The 16,013-nt window shown below is 41.0% G+C and overlaps 1 protein-coding gene across 11 annotated transcripts in view; it reads right to left on the bottom strand.

Annotated features, from left to right (window-relative positions):
* Nucleotides 1-16,013, bottom strand: part of LRMDA (leucine rich melanocyte differentiation associated) — a 1,041,237-nt gene that overhangs the window by 438,508 nt on the left and 586,716 nt on the right. For 10 of the 11 annotated variants that reach the window (XM_045041006.1, XM_045041007.1, XM_045041004.1 and 7 more), the window contains 2 exons: nucleotides 13,960-14,086; nucleotides 2,333-2,472 (listed from right to left, as the gene is read on the bottom strand). The exons of the other annotated variant lie outside the window; for it this stretch is intronic. In XM_045041006.1, the coding sequence (XP_044896941.1) occupies nucleotides 2,333-2,472; nucleotides 13,960-14,086 (267 nt within the window). The remainder of the gene's footprint in view (nucleotides 1-2,332; nucleotides 2,473-13,959; nucleotides 14,087-16,013) is intronic. 11 annotated transcript variants of the gene reach the window in all.

The raw sequence follows: 16,013 nt of genomic DNA, 5'->3' as shown, positions 1-16,013 counted from the left end.
ATATAAAATGGCATTAGACAGCAATGGAAGAACTGTAATGGCTTGGGAACAGAGCATCTCAGAATGCTAGAGCCAACAGGAATTTTAAACACTACTTAGTCCAATAGTTAAGTGAACATCCGAAGCACCTATTGACTATTTTGTTGCATTTGGCACTCAATTAATCAAAATGCTTTGGATGATTCAGAAGTACAGCCTTGGTGAAGGGTCACTGATCTAGACTATCCTCCCCATTTTAAAGCTGGACCCCCACATCAGATCTTCTTATCTGGCCCTTATTTATATGGGTCTTAGTATTTTTACCATAGTGAACAGTTATAATAAAAAAATAGTACTAGCTTTTCTTTTCCTTTTGCAAACTTATAAGCCTTCTATTTGAGACTAAATAGAAGATGAGGGAAGTGAAGCTTTTCACTCTACTTCTCTCATTCTAGGGAAAAAAAACAAAACAAAAATGTGCCTACAGTTTGGTTTACATACAGCTCCATGGATGAGTGAATGAACACGTGTGTCAATGCATGTGCACATGCATACAAAGACACACATACGTGCATGCACATGCATATACATACATTTGTACAATTTATTGGCTTAAAGAGTTAAACATAGAAATTTCAAGAAAAAAGTCAGAAACCAAATTAAAATCTCCTATACCATGGTTGGTTTACTAAAAATGTTGACTGAAAGAACTTTCTTGGACTTACTTGAACCTTCCAAGACATATCTTATAAATTGCTGCACAAAGATAAAATATGTTTTAAGAGACCCCTTTATATCTGAAATCAGGCTGTTAAATGCTTCAGAGTTGATAAGAGTTTTAAATAGGCAAATTAAGTTCTAAGTGATTAAGCAACTTACAGGGTTGATTTAGAAATGTATAACTCTTCACCTGCTGGGTATTAATCATATTTCTCCTAACAGAATTCACATTGAAATCTACAGAATCATATCCAAATGAATATCTTCATGATAGAAAAAGATTTAATACCTCTTTTCGGAGTAGGGTTAGAGTTTTATTCTAAGATGGCTTAAAAACAGTCTAATAAAACCCCTACAAAATAAATCAAGAAACCTAGAAAATGAGATTAAACATACAAAATGCTTCCCGATAAATAATACTGGACTCCTGCTGTAACTTTATGCATCCATGTGCATATATGTCAAAAATACACAGTGTTCAACAGCCTTCAGTATTTCTTACAGCTTTGCCTTTATACAGCATCAACTCCCCTGACTGCATTCCTTCATGGGTCACCACAGATTTTTATAAGAGTCCCAAGAGAACAAGTTTCTTTCAAACCATTATCCTCTTTCCCCAATCCTTCTAAATTTATTATTCAGGAGCCTTACCTGCCCTGAATTTGCTTCCTTACTCCCCCTCCCCTTTCCACATTGATTCAGGTAGGGTGTTCATGAGAGCAATCATAATGAAGAGAGAGCCTACACATGAAAAGATCATCTAAAAACATTAATAACAATAACCAAAACAAAACAAAACAAAACAAAACCAATCAAGAATGAGAGCACACAGAGTTCAAAATGAAGAAAGAGAACAAAATAGGTATGATCAAGAAGACTCCCTAAGAAAGGGGGGTTTAGATCAGGTATTTCAAAGCAGATGGTTTAGTAGCAGAGAGGAGGAAGAGAAGCATTTCTACTTAGACCCCATCAGAGCACACAGCTGGTGGACAGTGAGGCAGAGCTTTATGGAACCAAGTTATGGGACTTCTGAGACTTCCTCTGGGATCCCACGTAAGCTCCCTACCTTTAGTGGGAAGTGCTCTCTAAAAAGTTACTCTGAGGCTGACCAAAGGAAAACCTTACAACACAGAGCACAAGTAAGCAAAATATAGCCCATGGGTCAAATCTTGCCTGCCCCTGGTCTTTGTAAGTAAAGTTTTATTGAAACATAGCTGTGCCTATTCATTTACAAGTTGTTTATGGCTATTTCTTCACTATAACAGCAGAGTTGAATAGTTGTGACATAGACCTTAGACCACATGACCTTCAAAGCCTAAAAACATTTATTACCCAGCTGTTTACAAAAAAGAGTTGTCAACCCCTGACCTAGACCATCTGGAAGCTTTTCATGTTTTTTTTTTCTGTTTGTTTGTTTTTTGGGTTTTGATTTTGGTTTTTTGTTGTTGTTGTTGTTGTTGTTTCGGCTCCTATGTCCCTGACAAAGGGACACAATGGCTACAGTTGCCAAAAGGTTAAAGTTTAGTATTATCAATGGAAGTCCAGTAATATCTACTATGCACCCCATAATATCATCCCCCCCCAAAGATGTCATTTTTCCCTTTCCACCAGGCTCAAACTCCTAGATACTCACCTGTATCTTTTGTAGTCCTCCTCATCTTTTTCCAAGGTAATCAGCTCATTGGGACATGCCACATTACCCAGCAGGCTGAGGTACTCCAAAGCTGGTGTCACTTCTGCCAGGTGATCAAGCAGACTCTCCAAGTCAGTGATGTGACAAAGGTTAAGGATTTGGATCCAGGAAGACAAAAGCCCTCATAAGGAACATAGACTATAACTGAAGGCACAGCACAATACCTGACAAGTCCAGTCTGCTCCCAAGAGGTGACATGGGTGAGGGTTGAAATCAACTTACCTGTGAGGTATCTGGCATGGCTAGTTTTTCACTCCTGCTGGGGACACAGCCCAACTTTTCTCTGGGCATGTAAGACTAAGTCCAGATCACTTGAGAGGGAATGAATGAACTCAAGTGTTTTATCACACTTTTCTTTCCTTTATATTTGTTTGGAAAATGATGAAGGGTATATTCCATGTGGTAAAGTATTTTGCTATTTGCCAATCTATAAAACTTTTTTTTCTAGTAATGAAAGCAAGACTTGTTTCCAAATGCCTCATTAAAAATATATTCCCATTTTCTCCTTTAGGGAGTAATTTATCATTAAAACATATAGGAATGGCATGGATACAAACAGGGACTGCCATCCTCCTATGATCTGAGAACCTGGTGTGGAGCTAAGCGTTGCTCAGTAGACTCCCAGGTGGCAATAAACAATGAATTGTGGAGAAAGGAGAACAAAACTAGAAGACAAATGGAATCAGTTAGGATACATTTAGTCAAGCCAAGCAGGTCAAATGTATTTGAGGAGAATCTCTTGTGATAGTAATATTCAAGAAGGAAAGAATATAGAGAAAATGCCAATAAAGGGCATGGTGGGGAGATCATGCCATGATCCATTTGCTCAATGGGATCCACTCAAGGGAAACACTGAGACCTCTAAACCAAGTAAGTCAAGAGTCATAGATTCAGGCAATCACAGGTACTGGTAAGGACCTAATGACAACCAAGTTGTCACATTGATATACATGGACTCCTGGTTTGAGTTACATGCAGATGAACCTTCTCCTAGGCAAGGTGATGACTAGACAAGCCATGAACAGAGGCCATGACTACCAGAAACTTATGGAAGAGAGGTGGAGCTCTTATCAGCCAATATCAGCAGATGGAATGGGGTCTTTGCCAGGGAGTGACAACAGAGCAAACAGGGGCTAATATATAAGGGTGAATGCGCCATACAAGAGTCAAAGACTCAGGATTCAGTGTCCAGGAGTGTGGTTCACTTAGCCTAAGAGAGAAAAGTTAAAACCAAAGAGAATGGATGCCTTTACTTTACAAGGGTGTTCTCTAGCTATGAGATGTTGCCCCAATTTCCTCATATTTCATTTCAACTTGTCAGTTGAACACCAAATCCAAACAATGTCAGAATCCATTCCCTAACATATCTGCCGAGGGGTCACCAAGAGGTAGCTCATTCTATCATAACAACCATAAAAAAGAGTTTTTCTTTCCCCTGGGACTGAACTTTCCTCAAATTCCTTCCCACTGACCCAATTTAATGGCTTGGGGTCTCAAAGAATAAGGCATTCTCCTCTTCCACATGATGACCTTCCAGACAGTTGAAGCTCTCATATCTTCCTTAAATCTTATTTTCTCCAAACTAAGTTCTTTCAAGCATTTTTTATACACAGGCTCTGTGAACATCATGTACAAAAACAAATGCTATACCCTGAGAGTGAGACAGAGACAAGGAGAGGGACAGCACAAGCAAAAGAGGGAAACCCTAGTGCAAGAGGGTCAGAGCAGCTCTCCACCACGGGTTTCCATTCGCCAACATCATCCCCATTTCCTAAACAAGGCAGGACAATGGACTTTCAAGTTATCAGTCCTTCAGATCTTTAACAAATAATGTCCAGGAATAACCACAATGGACCACTGGAGTGAGGATGAAAGACACAGAAGCATGTGGAGAAGACAAGAAAGAAGGTTCTGCCAGGGAGGTAAGATTAGAAGGACACATGGGTAAATGGCCAGGAGTCAAAACATTAAAGTATTTCATCACTGAAGACAAAACATACTCACTACTTTTTAAATTACAGTTCAATCATCAAACTCTTTAAGAAAATCATTTAAATAAAACTAATTGAAATGACAAAGAACAATTTCAGGGAAAACTGGCTTTTCAGGGAAAGCTATGCTTCTCAATCATTGCTACAGGAGAAAAAGGGAAGCTATTAGTGCTGCCCTTAGACCCTAGCAAAGGCACCTCATGAGGCCCTATGCTTTGGAGTAACTTTCTCAAAATGTTTTAAGTCTGTGTCTGGTATTCAGGAATCACCAGGGCCAAAATGTCATTCAGTCCCAGTCCTGGTTTCTGCCCTTCAGGGTTAGTTCCAACCTTCTACCTTTCACAAGGGATCCATCAGATGTTCTAAGGAGCAGTAGGACTCATGCCTATCAGGCTGTCCTGAAGCCTCAAGGCCAGGCCCTGGTGCCAAGGAGACAGCCAGACAAGCTGATCACTCACCTCCACTAGTCAGCACACTTTCTTTTGTGGGACTGTAAGAGAGTGGATGGCCAAAATGGCACTGATGTACTGACTTGGGGTGTTTCAAATTATTTATGTAGACAATGGCCCTAGAGAACCTAGGGGAAGCCCTTTCCACTATGGGTGAAGAAGTCCAACCAAAACCTATTTCTCTTATAGGGACCAACTTCTTAAACCTTGGATATTTTTCATCTACTGTATGAAGGTAGGAATGTGAAGGAATGGAACTCAAACTGGGAAAGGTTTTTAAGTTGAGGAAATATTGGGCAACTGAGCTGGACTGAAATCCCAGTCATTTCCCAACATTAAGTGAGCAGTGACAGGAAGCTTCTCATGCACAGTCCAGGGAAACAGGCTTCATGTGTAAAGTTACCACAGAGCTAATAAAGCTTGTACGTGAGGGTTCTTGCTTACGCAGGTCCCTTGCAAGGATAATAGAATCACATGGTCATACGTTGTAAAAATTGCAAAAGTAGGTTATTTAAACTGCAATCAGTTAAGATCACTGTCTCTCTCCACTAAAGTACATATGAGGTAAAACTTATATAATTATATAATAAAGTTATAAAATAAGTTGCAGAAAAAATAGGAAAAATGTTTTACGTAGGTATGTCCCACATAAAAAATTGTTACTTTTCTGAATATTTTTATGTTTGTGGCATTTGTCAAATGAAAAAAATTTAATTTGCTTTTATATATTTTTATTCAAAATAGACATTCATCTTCAAGCCTAATTTTGAATTCATAATTATGTAGCCTTTTCCTTTAAGAGGGAATTAACATAAGTTTCACACTCAACAAAATCTCTGTCTTCCCCCTGAGCAGGAGATGTGGATTCATTAAAATGTCTTGGTAATGGGAATTTCTTGGGCAAAAGGTCTACAGGCTTCAAGAAGCTTCAGCCATCGTGCACCAATGAATCCAAAGAATGGAGCCTGCTTCATTTAGGGTATTTTGTGTGGCAGAAGATACCCCCTGTCTTTTTAAGCCTTTCAAATACCTGCTAAATGATCATCTGGGCTAAGTCAGGGGGTCTCCCCCAAATCCATACTAGCACCTATTCTGTGGATGGTCTGGACTAGAACTTCATTCTATTGACACACCTCTGGAGGATAGAAGATGAGAAGGAGTTTTAATTGGCTTCTTGGTCTCCTGGGTCAGCAAGGACAAACACAGCCCTGTCTTACCTGGCTGGGAGCTCTGAGATAGAACCTGTCACATTCCTTCTTTGTCCAGTTGCACAGAAAATTAACCAAAGGCAACCAGCAGAGGGAACCTGGTGTCTCTGACTTACTAAGACCAAGGGCAGTAGATACTTTCAGGGATTCTCCTAAGGGTGACATTCCCCTCCCCTTTTTAAATGTGAAGCTACAGGGCACAATTTCAATTCTCTTCAACTGACTTCTAGCACACACCTGGCTTCCCTCCTCAAGTCTTTTCTAGAATACTTGTCATTTAGGTTTTTTTCAGGTTGTCTACACAAAGTTGCTATTGCAGAGTCCAGCTGTCATAGGTATGCTTGCCAAGAGAGACTTTTTGCAGAAGGCCCAAGATCAAAGCAACATGTTGCCTTGAAAGTCTGGAGAATGAAGGAGGAGGGGAGTCTTCTGGTGTCATGTCCAGTTACACAGGTCTGAAGCTGTTTCCCTGGTAAAAATGGGAAAGAACCCTCCCTCTGTGATCAAGCCCATGTCAAAGGGCAACACCCATAAGACCTGGGAGGATTTCAACCGGTGCTTACCCTAATACAGGATTTCTGAAGGCTAACTCCACGTTTTGCACAACATATTTTCATTTTGATTCACACACACATCAGCAATATCATATCCAAACAATAATTGAGGAAATGGGGGTCAAAGGTCACATAGTAAATGGCAGAGTCTAGATTCAAACCTGTTCCAAAGAAATTAACATTTCTAGGTGATAAAGTGACTCACAATTTCCTAACACAGAAAGGAATGTAAAATACTGAAAAATGAGGAGTCCTACAAGCTTTTGTGGGAGACCACAGGTACTGTCATCCAGCTGTGTTCTGTACCTGAGTTTTCTTCCAATTTGGGCTTATTCATTTAAAGCAATGAGACTTCCTCTATCATTAAAACGTATCGAGAAGCTGTAAAGTCTTTGGGCGATAAAGCGATTTCCATATATACATTATGCCATTTCGATCTTTCAACAATACTCTGAATTATCTATCACCCATTTTACAGCTAAAGAAACTGAAGATTCAGACGAGGTGCAGAGACTTCCCTGAGTAAAACAGTAAATTGCTGTGGGAAATCTAGTCTGGCCTTCTGATTCAGTTCACTCGCCTCCTCACCACAGCCCAGCTGTACAACATGTCATACTATTTGTCCTTCCTGTTGGTACTATAATTCATACCGTCTCTTCACACGTGTGCTGAAGCAAACAGGGAGACATTAAATGAAGAAACAAAGTGTGATGTAAAATGAAGTCAGCTTATTACTCTTCCCCTACCCACCCCAAAAGGGAGAATAGGAGAGAATCATTTGATTGTGCAAAGTATCTATATTTTCCAGACATCTCAATTGTTCCCTTTTGGGGTTGGGTATTCAGACATGATATGGCTGAGATCATGACCAAGTATCCAACCCTACTGGAGAAGAGCCAAGGACAGTGTGTGTATGTGCATGGGTGTGTGTGTGTGTGTGTGTGTGAGAGAGAGAGAGAGAGAGAGAGAGAGAGAGAGAGAGAGAGATACACACACACACACATATACACAACGTGAGTGTTGGGGAGATAAGGTCAACTCCATGGCCAGTGACTACCAGCCCAGTCTAAATGAACCAAGGGAAGAGGAGTAAGATAAGCTATGAACCAGGAGATAAAAAGGTAACCTGGGAAGTCCAGGCTTTAAAGTATACCAGGACAAGACAGCAATGCTGAGAGCTTCACAGAAGTGTAACAAAGGGCCAGCAGAACAAAGATGGGAGGTCAAGTAGGTAGTGTGCAGATGAGACGTGAGACATTGGTCGACTGAGAAAAAATTTGCCAGATGCTGGGTTTGTGCTCTGAAATCCCTTTCATGAGCTCCCTCTGCAGCTGGGTGCAGGGTCTGGTGCGGGAGGGACAGGGCAAGCACAGGCAACCGACTCCTCCTGTATTTTAGTTCCTTTCCTCATGCATTGATTTTACCTACTTTGGGTTTCAGAGTCTGGGGTTACAAATCACCATACCTGGGTTCTAGACTGAGCACTACCAATGACAATCTAGGTGGCTTCAGAAAGTTCATACAAAAAAAAAAATGTTCAACTCTCTCAGTTTTTTCATAAGAAACGAGAGTACTAGGACACCTAGGTGGCTCAGTCAGTTAAGCGTCAGACTCTATTACAGTTCAGGTCATAATTTTGTGTATGGTTTGTGAGTTCTGCACTGACAGTGTGGAGCCTGCTATGGATTCTCTCCCTCTCTCTCTGTCCTTCCCCTGTTTGTGCTCTCTATCTCTCAAAAATAAACTTAAAAAAAAAATGAGAGTATTCACCAATGGTACCCACCTCACAGAATGATATGGATGTAAAATTAAGTTATAAAAATCAAAGACACACTCAAAATCTATGCTCTGACCTTGGTTATAATGTAGCTGAAGTAAGATCAAATAAGTTTACATAATTCTCTAATAAAAATGGCAATAATACTGACCATTACACAGAACTTAGAATAACCCTCACAACAACCTATGGGGCGGGTACCATTATTGTCCCAATTTTGGAGACGAAAGCAAAGCATTGATATGTTAAATAGCCAGTCCAAGAACATGCAGCAAGTGGCAGGGCCAGGGTACAAGCCCAGGAAGTCTGGCTTCAGAGCCTGTTCTTAACCACTATCTGACAGTACCTCTTGCCAAAGGATAAAGCAGCCCATAACCCATGTTTGCAGGATCCAGTAACAGAGCATTGTTCAAACATACCTCATTGAGAGTAAAACCAAAATGGAAAACTCTATGTATGCAAACAGATAAACAAGCACACCAGAAATTAAAACCAAAACAAACTTCTCAAAAGAACTTCAGGTAGAATCCCATTTAATAGCAAGCTTTCTAATATACTTAAAATAAGATCCAATTTGTAAGAAAGAACTAATACTTACCTTTGTAGCAAGTGAATAATTACTTGATTCTAGGTCTCTCTTTATTACAAATATGAAGTCAGTTCTTAAGGAGATGAGACACCACGGTCCATGTGCAGGATCACTACAGGAGTGAGGCATGCCTCTGTGTATACACACCTGGTACAGTCCCCTATCACACTGGCTCTACATTTGGTACGTGACTTGCTTTGGTCATGGAGCAGCAACATCTGAGATGCAAATAGGGCTTGAAAAGTACTTGTACATTAGGGCTTTGCTCTTGAAAGAGCTGCCCCATGCAGAGCGGCCTGTGTTAGCCTATTGGAAGCATGTCGTTCAGTCAACAACCAGCACCAACTTCCAGACATATAAGTGAGGCAATTTCAGACCATCCAGTCCCAATCAGGCCTCCAGATAATGGTGGCTGCATATGGACCAAACCAAAATCCACAGGAGAACCATGCAGTTGAGCCCTGCCCGAACAACTGACACACAGAATGTTAAATAACATATTTGTTGTTTTAGTCACTAACATTCGAGGTAGGTTATTATGCAGCAAAGCTAACTGACAGAGCCCAAATCCAAGGCATTTCATGGAGTAAGGAATAGCAATGTGGAACAGAGCAACTCTTAAAGAGTCAGGGGTATATTCAACAAGAAAGTAGCAGAGTCAGTTGGCTGAAAAGGTAGGTCAGAAGTATTAGGTTACAAGGGTGCCATACGGTGTTACTCTTGCTTTTACCTGGCTTTCATTCTGTGACTTCTGGCTCGAGTATGTGGGGAAATGAAGCCAATCTTCATGATCATACCAGTAGACCAGAGGAGAAAGAAGTCATGCTGCATCCTAAAACAGCCAACTAGCACCTTTTGTATCTAGTGCTAATACAGTATTCTCCATCAGCACAGCAATATAACTGGCCAGCTTTACGGCTACACATCCCCTTCTGCGACAATTCCCCCCATACCACTATCATTTCTCCCTCAGCATTACTGCTACAGATTGGAGAAGCTGAGGAATTAAAAAGGAAAAGGACTCAACCAAAGACAAAGAAAATCCCTCAGTACTGTAGGGCCAAGAGGCCTGCTAATCTCTGGTGACAGCAACACTGAGAATACAACCATCCTCCAGCCTGATTTACTACTTTAAGAATGAGAAACATATACAGTGGAATATTGCTCAGCCATAAAAAGAAAGAAATCTTGCCTTTTGTAATGACATGGATGGAACTAGAATGTATTATGCTAAGCAAGATCAGTCAGAGGAAGACAAATACCATATGATTTCACTCATACGTGGAATTTCAGAAACAAAACAAATGAACATATGGGCAAAAAAAGAGAGAGGCAAACCAAGAAACAGAATCTTCACTATGGAGAACAAACTAATGGTTACTAGAAGGGAGGTGGATGGGGGATAGAGGGGGGATGGGTTAAACAGGTAATGGGGATTAAGAAGGGCATTTGTAGCAACGAACACCAGGTGTTATATGCAATTGATGAATCACTGAATTCTATACCTGAAACTAATATTGCGCTGTATGTTAGCTAGCTGGAATTTAAATAAAAATTTGGAGACTGAAAAAGAAAAAAATGGAGAAACATTCTATACAGCAGAGGAAACTATTTAAAAATGAAAATGCAACCTAGTGAATGGGAAGAAATGACTGAAAATCATATATCTGATAAGGAATATCTAAAATATATGAGGAACTCATATAACTCAATAGCAAAAAAACGATTTGATTAAAAAATGGGCAGAGGAACTGAATAGACATTTTTCTAAAGAAGAAGTACAGATGGCCAGTAGACACATGAAAAGATGCTCAACATCACTCATCATCAGGGAAAGGTAAATCAAAACCAAATTAAAATGAGATATCACCTCACACCTGTTAAAATAGCTTTTATCGAAAAGACCAGAAATAATAAGTGTTGGGAGGATATGGAGAAATAGGAGCCCTTTTGCACTGTGGTTGGGAAGGTAAACTGAGGTAGCCACTAAGGAAAACAGAATGTAGCTTCCCAAAAAATATTAAAAATAAAAACGCTGTATGATTCAGCAATTCCATTTCTGGATATTTATCTGAAGAAAATGAACACTAACCCAAAAAGACATCTATACACTCATGTTTAGTGCAGCATTATCTATAATAGCCAAGATATGAAAACAGTCTAAGTGTCCATCAGTAGTTGAATATAAAAGAAGTTGTGATATATATATATATATATATGTTATATATTATAATTATATCACAGTATATAATAATATATGTAACTATGTATTTTAGCCATTAAAAAGAATAAAATCTTACCATTTGCCACAACATGGATGAACCCTGAGGGCATTATGCTAAGTGAAATAAGTCAGAGTAAGACAAATACCTTATGATCTCTCTTACACATAGAATCTAAAAAACAAACAAACAAACAAAAATCCAGAGTGGATTCCTGTGCATTTTCATCATATTCTGTGCCACGTTATGAAAATGAACCCTCTAAAATGGGAAATAATAATTCTTAGTAAATTCATATGAAACATGAATCTTACTTCTTAGTGTAACCTAATCACACTAATCAGGTAATCTGTCTATCATCAATATTAACATCAATATTTACTCAATGCTCCTCAAATGCCAGTGGTACAGTGGAGAGCAATACGATAACCTACCTATTTTGAACACTTAAGTATCCAACAAATACTTTTCGTTGATTATTAAATAAGTCAGAGGTCAATAAAAAAAAATCACCCACTAGTTCATCTGTAGACTGGGATTATGCAAAATGATGTTCTTTCACAGTTGGTGTGCTATTCTTTTACTTGTTTTTCTCAGGCTGGTGCTGAAATGAGCTTGCATTTCTTAGCATGCACCAATAAATGCGACAGAGCACTGGCCAGGAAGTTATGCTGAGGGAGAAGAGGAATTGAGTTTGGGATTAGCATTTGTACAGCATTTGCCAGACAAAGTCCTTGTGGGTTGATCTGTGGGCTGTTCTGGAAGTCCTTCTCACAGCACCATTTCTTATATTGCCAACGTCACAATAAATATCCCAGGGCAGAAGTAGCTGGTTTTTCACCCATGCAGAAACCTGTTTTGCTCACGTTATCATGGCACTTTGATTCCAACATGCAAAAAAGGCTTTCATATTTTTTTTTTCTTTTTAACCAGTTCTCCTAATAGGCAAGTGAAAGCTGTGATGTCACACATACACACAAAATGAGAAACAGAGGTTTTCAGAGGCTGACCTGTCCATAGCCACACAACTAAACATAATTAAGCTGACTCATGAACCCAAGTCCAAAGGCTAGGACTCTACAGTGGCATGGGACACAGGATATAAGTACTAGGGCCCAAAGGAGGAAATTTACCATCCAGTTATATTCTAATAACCCTTCTGTTCTTGAATGATTTAAGAATATCATCCAAGTGATCACCTAAGACAGTGATACAGGGACTATAATAATTTTTCAAACAATGAGTAAGAAACTTGGTTGACCAAAGGATAGGAGAGGAAAAAAACCCATCAATATTGCCTTATGATAAAGACTGATATTTATTTGTAAGCCCTCTCCTTCCACTTCTATTAAAGTGCCAATTTATAATGACCATCGTAGTATATTTTACCTAAAAAGAAAATACTGTCTTATGACTTAAAGTATAAACAGCAGTTAATAAATGATTTTGCCTCTCATTCTTAAAGTGGACATATGCATACATGGTTTTATTTCATACTCTACAGAAAAGGCTCTGATCCCTTTTCTAGTTCTAACTCGCCATGAGAACATGAACAAGTGACTGAATTACTCTAGATCTCAAATGTTTCACTAATAAAACAAGGTGATTAGACTTCAAGTCTGAAGCAACACAAGAGAATGGAAAGAATTTTGGATATAGCCACAGTTAAGACTGAATCTGGGATCTAGCATTTTGGTAAATATCTGGCTTTGGGTCCATGCTTGACCTCCTTCCTCATTCAGGTAAATGGAGAAACTGCATCCATCTCCCAGGGTTTGGTAAGAATAAAAAATAATATACTTAGAGGCACCCAGCACAGTGCCTGACCCACAGAAGTACTCAATAAAGAACAGCTGATGATAATCATTCATTCATTCATTCATTCATCCCACAAACATTCACTGAACCTCAGTTCCTTGCCAAGCATTTTTCTAGGTGTGATGGATACAGGAATTAACAAAACTGATAACCCTCCCTGCCTTCCAGCTGGTGCTGTGGCAGCATGGAGACCCATAACTGTACAGAGGAGCTAAGTGCCTTATACTGCAGAAAGCTTCCGATTCCACTCTCAGCCTCCCTATAGAATCCAGAGCCATTAATCCCCCTGTGCCTCATCCCAGGCTGGCTAGAGACAGCACTTAAGGGGACAGCATGCAATAGAATGACTCTGCTAGACCTCTCTCATCACCCTAGTACATCAAACACCACGGAGGGCAGAGTTACCCCTGGGCTTCACACATATCTCGCACCTTTGCCCCTTCCCCCTCTGCTTTGCCAGAACTGTTCCCCAGGCCTGCACCAGAGCCTTCCAGAAACCTCCGTGAAGGCCAAGTTCGCTTAGAGGCACTACCCCGTACTTCCCACCAGAGGTCGCCCTCCCACACAAGCCCAAGCAACTAGAACCGGGCTTTGCCTTCTCAGCAGCAGTGACATTATTTTCTTTCTCTATTTTTATCTATTAAAAAGATTTCTTCACAGCCATAACTTAGATCTCTACACTAAAATGGAGCAACAGGAAGATATAATGGTGCATTTCATTTATGAATGACCTATAATAAATTACTCTGAAGTGTCCCGAGTGCCAGAAGACAGAACGCTTTGTCTGCCCATGGACTGTATTTCACATACTTTAATTTAGCTGACACATAAAACTCATTTGACATTTCGCAGGTATTTGTGTGGGGCGGGGGGAGGGGAGCACAGGGGAGGGGGTGTGCGGGCGGGGACCACTGCGGGGCAGGGCAGAGAGTGGAGGCAGCGGGCAGAGCCAAGGATATCTGGTTCTTGTTGAGAGTTAAGGTATGGAGCCTGGGTAACCCTGGCAACACGAGGTCGTTCCCGAGCAGATTGTTGTCCAGGATGAGTTCCTCCAGGCTCCCGAACGCGCTCAGTCCTTCCAGTGACCTGCAATGACAAAGGCAACAGGAAAAATGATCCTGCACTAAATCAGGGAGGCCATTATGAGCCGAAATAAATATTTTAACCTTCCCTTTCAGGACTGGGAATAGTTTGGGCTTGGTGCCTGTCAGCAAAGTGAATGACAAGAATTAGTAGCGGGAGCCGGGGTGGGGGCGGCGGGGGAGAAGGGGCCGCTGGCACTCACCGCATCCTTCACGCATTGCCAACATGAAGGATGAGGGTCACTTAGTGAGTAGCCAGGATCCAAAACAAAGGGCTTCAGATACGGCCTGCAGGATAAATTTGTCAATGTCTTGTGCCTTCAGGCACCCAGCCTCGGCTGACCCTAACCTCCATTCCCAAGATAAATAACTCTGTCACAGTTCACCTTCATTCCCTGGACACAAATTTAAGTTGTCATCCATCATTCCTGCCCAGAAATATCATACCCCTCTTACAATAATAAATATAACTTCAAGTATCATTTCTTAGCGGTTCTCCTCTGCACAGTCCAGGAAACGGCAAGGAAGGCTTCCTTGCTCTCCCTTCTCAGCCTTTGACTTTTATCCCCCGTTTTTTTTTTTTTTACACTAATCACTTAATTTGCGTCTGCCCAGTGTCCCTGTGGCTGCCCCCAAAGGCAAGGCATCTTCAGAAGCACATAATCACTCCAGTCGGAGAGGGTTGTTTCTTTTTCTTTCATGATTTCCTTTCCTTTTTGTTTTTGTTTTTGTTGGGCAGGGAGAGGGGCGGTGGTTTAAGGAAGGAGTTGGGGGAATTTCTGTTTCAGTGCTCCCGGCTTGAAGTTACAGTTTTAATTTATGGAAAGTGGATTTCTCACTTTATTTTTGAAAGAAGTGTGGAATGCAGCAATGTAGATGTCAAGGCAGTAAATAATCAAGGATCTGAAAGAATTAAGTACCCGGCTCAGGGGGGGAAAAAAAAAGTATCAGAAAGGGAAAAATAGCCTTGTTTACACAGTTAGCTGAAAGTTAACTCTTGATGTTATGGTCTCAGGAGTGTTGGGGGTGGAGGCGGTGAGGGGCAGTTGTGCGCATGTGCTACTCTCCGCGCGCGCAGACGTTAATTAAAGAAAGCCGCCCGGTGGAGGGACTTGCACAGACACACATAGTCCCAGCTCATTCACCTGCCAGACCCAAGAGCTGTGCTGAGCTTGCACAGGCTGACAGCTGAGCTACGACGTCGACCAGAGGGCGGACTCGCCTGGGATCTCCTGGCTATTCTATAAAATGTGACGAATCAGGGAGATGTTGTCTACAGTATTTATTCATTTACTGATAGCACTTGCGTTACAGACACGCCTGCTTGTGTGTGCAGTGCCCGCACATCTGACGTGAGTGTGAACTTTAGCACCAAAGCTGTCTCCAGACATCTGTATCTCCTTTGTGGGATCTGTGCCAACAAGGCTCCAAAACAGGGAGTCAATATGCAGGAGGTGTGATGTGCAGTGTCAGTCATTAAAGCCCCAGACTCCACTGGGTGCACAGCTACCTTGGTGTGTCTCATTCCTCAGGGCCCAGCACCCACTCCTACAGCCAGCACTACCTGCTCCACAGCAGGAAGTCAATACCACTTACATTTTGGGCTAAGGGTCAATGGGGTCATTGTGCTTCATTTCTTCCTCCTCCTTTCTCTTCTTCCTCATGTTTCGGGGTGGGGGGGACAAACCAACACACACACACATGAAAGTTGTGACTCAGCTCCACCATTTACTTGAAGTGTGAGTTTGGGCATTATCAATAACCCATCTGCACTCCCTTGTTCTGTGCTGTTTCCAGCCCAGAGGAACTTATGAATATAAGCCAAAGAAGATGAACAAACATGTCACTCGCAAATGCTGGCTCCTTTCTTTTCTTTCTTCTTTTTATTCACTGATTTTTCTGGTAGCTGTGACCTTAGGGAGTGTTTTGGA

Source organism: Felis catus, chromosome D2 (genome assembly GCF_018350175.1).
Source record: "Felis catus isolate Fca126 chromosome D2, F.catus_Fca126_mat1.0, whole genome shotgun sequence".
In the NCBI taxonomy this organism is placed as follows: domain Eukaryota; kingdom Metazoa; phylum Chordata; class Mammalia; order Carnivora; family Felidae; genus Felis; species Felis catus.
The sequence above is the reverse complement of the archived record's forward strand: the minus strand, read 5'-3'. Positions and strand labels throughout refer to the sequence as shown.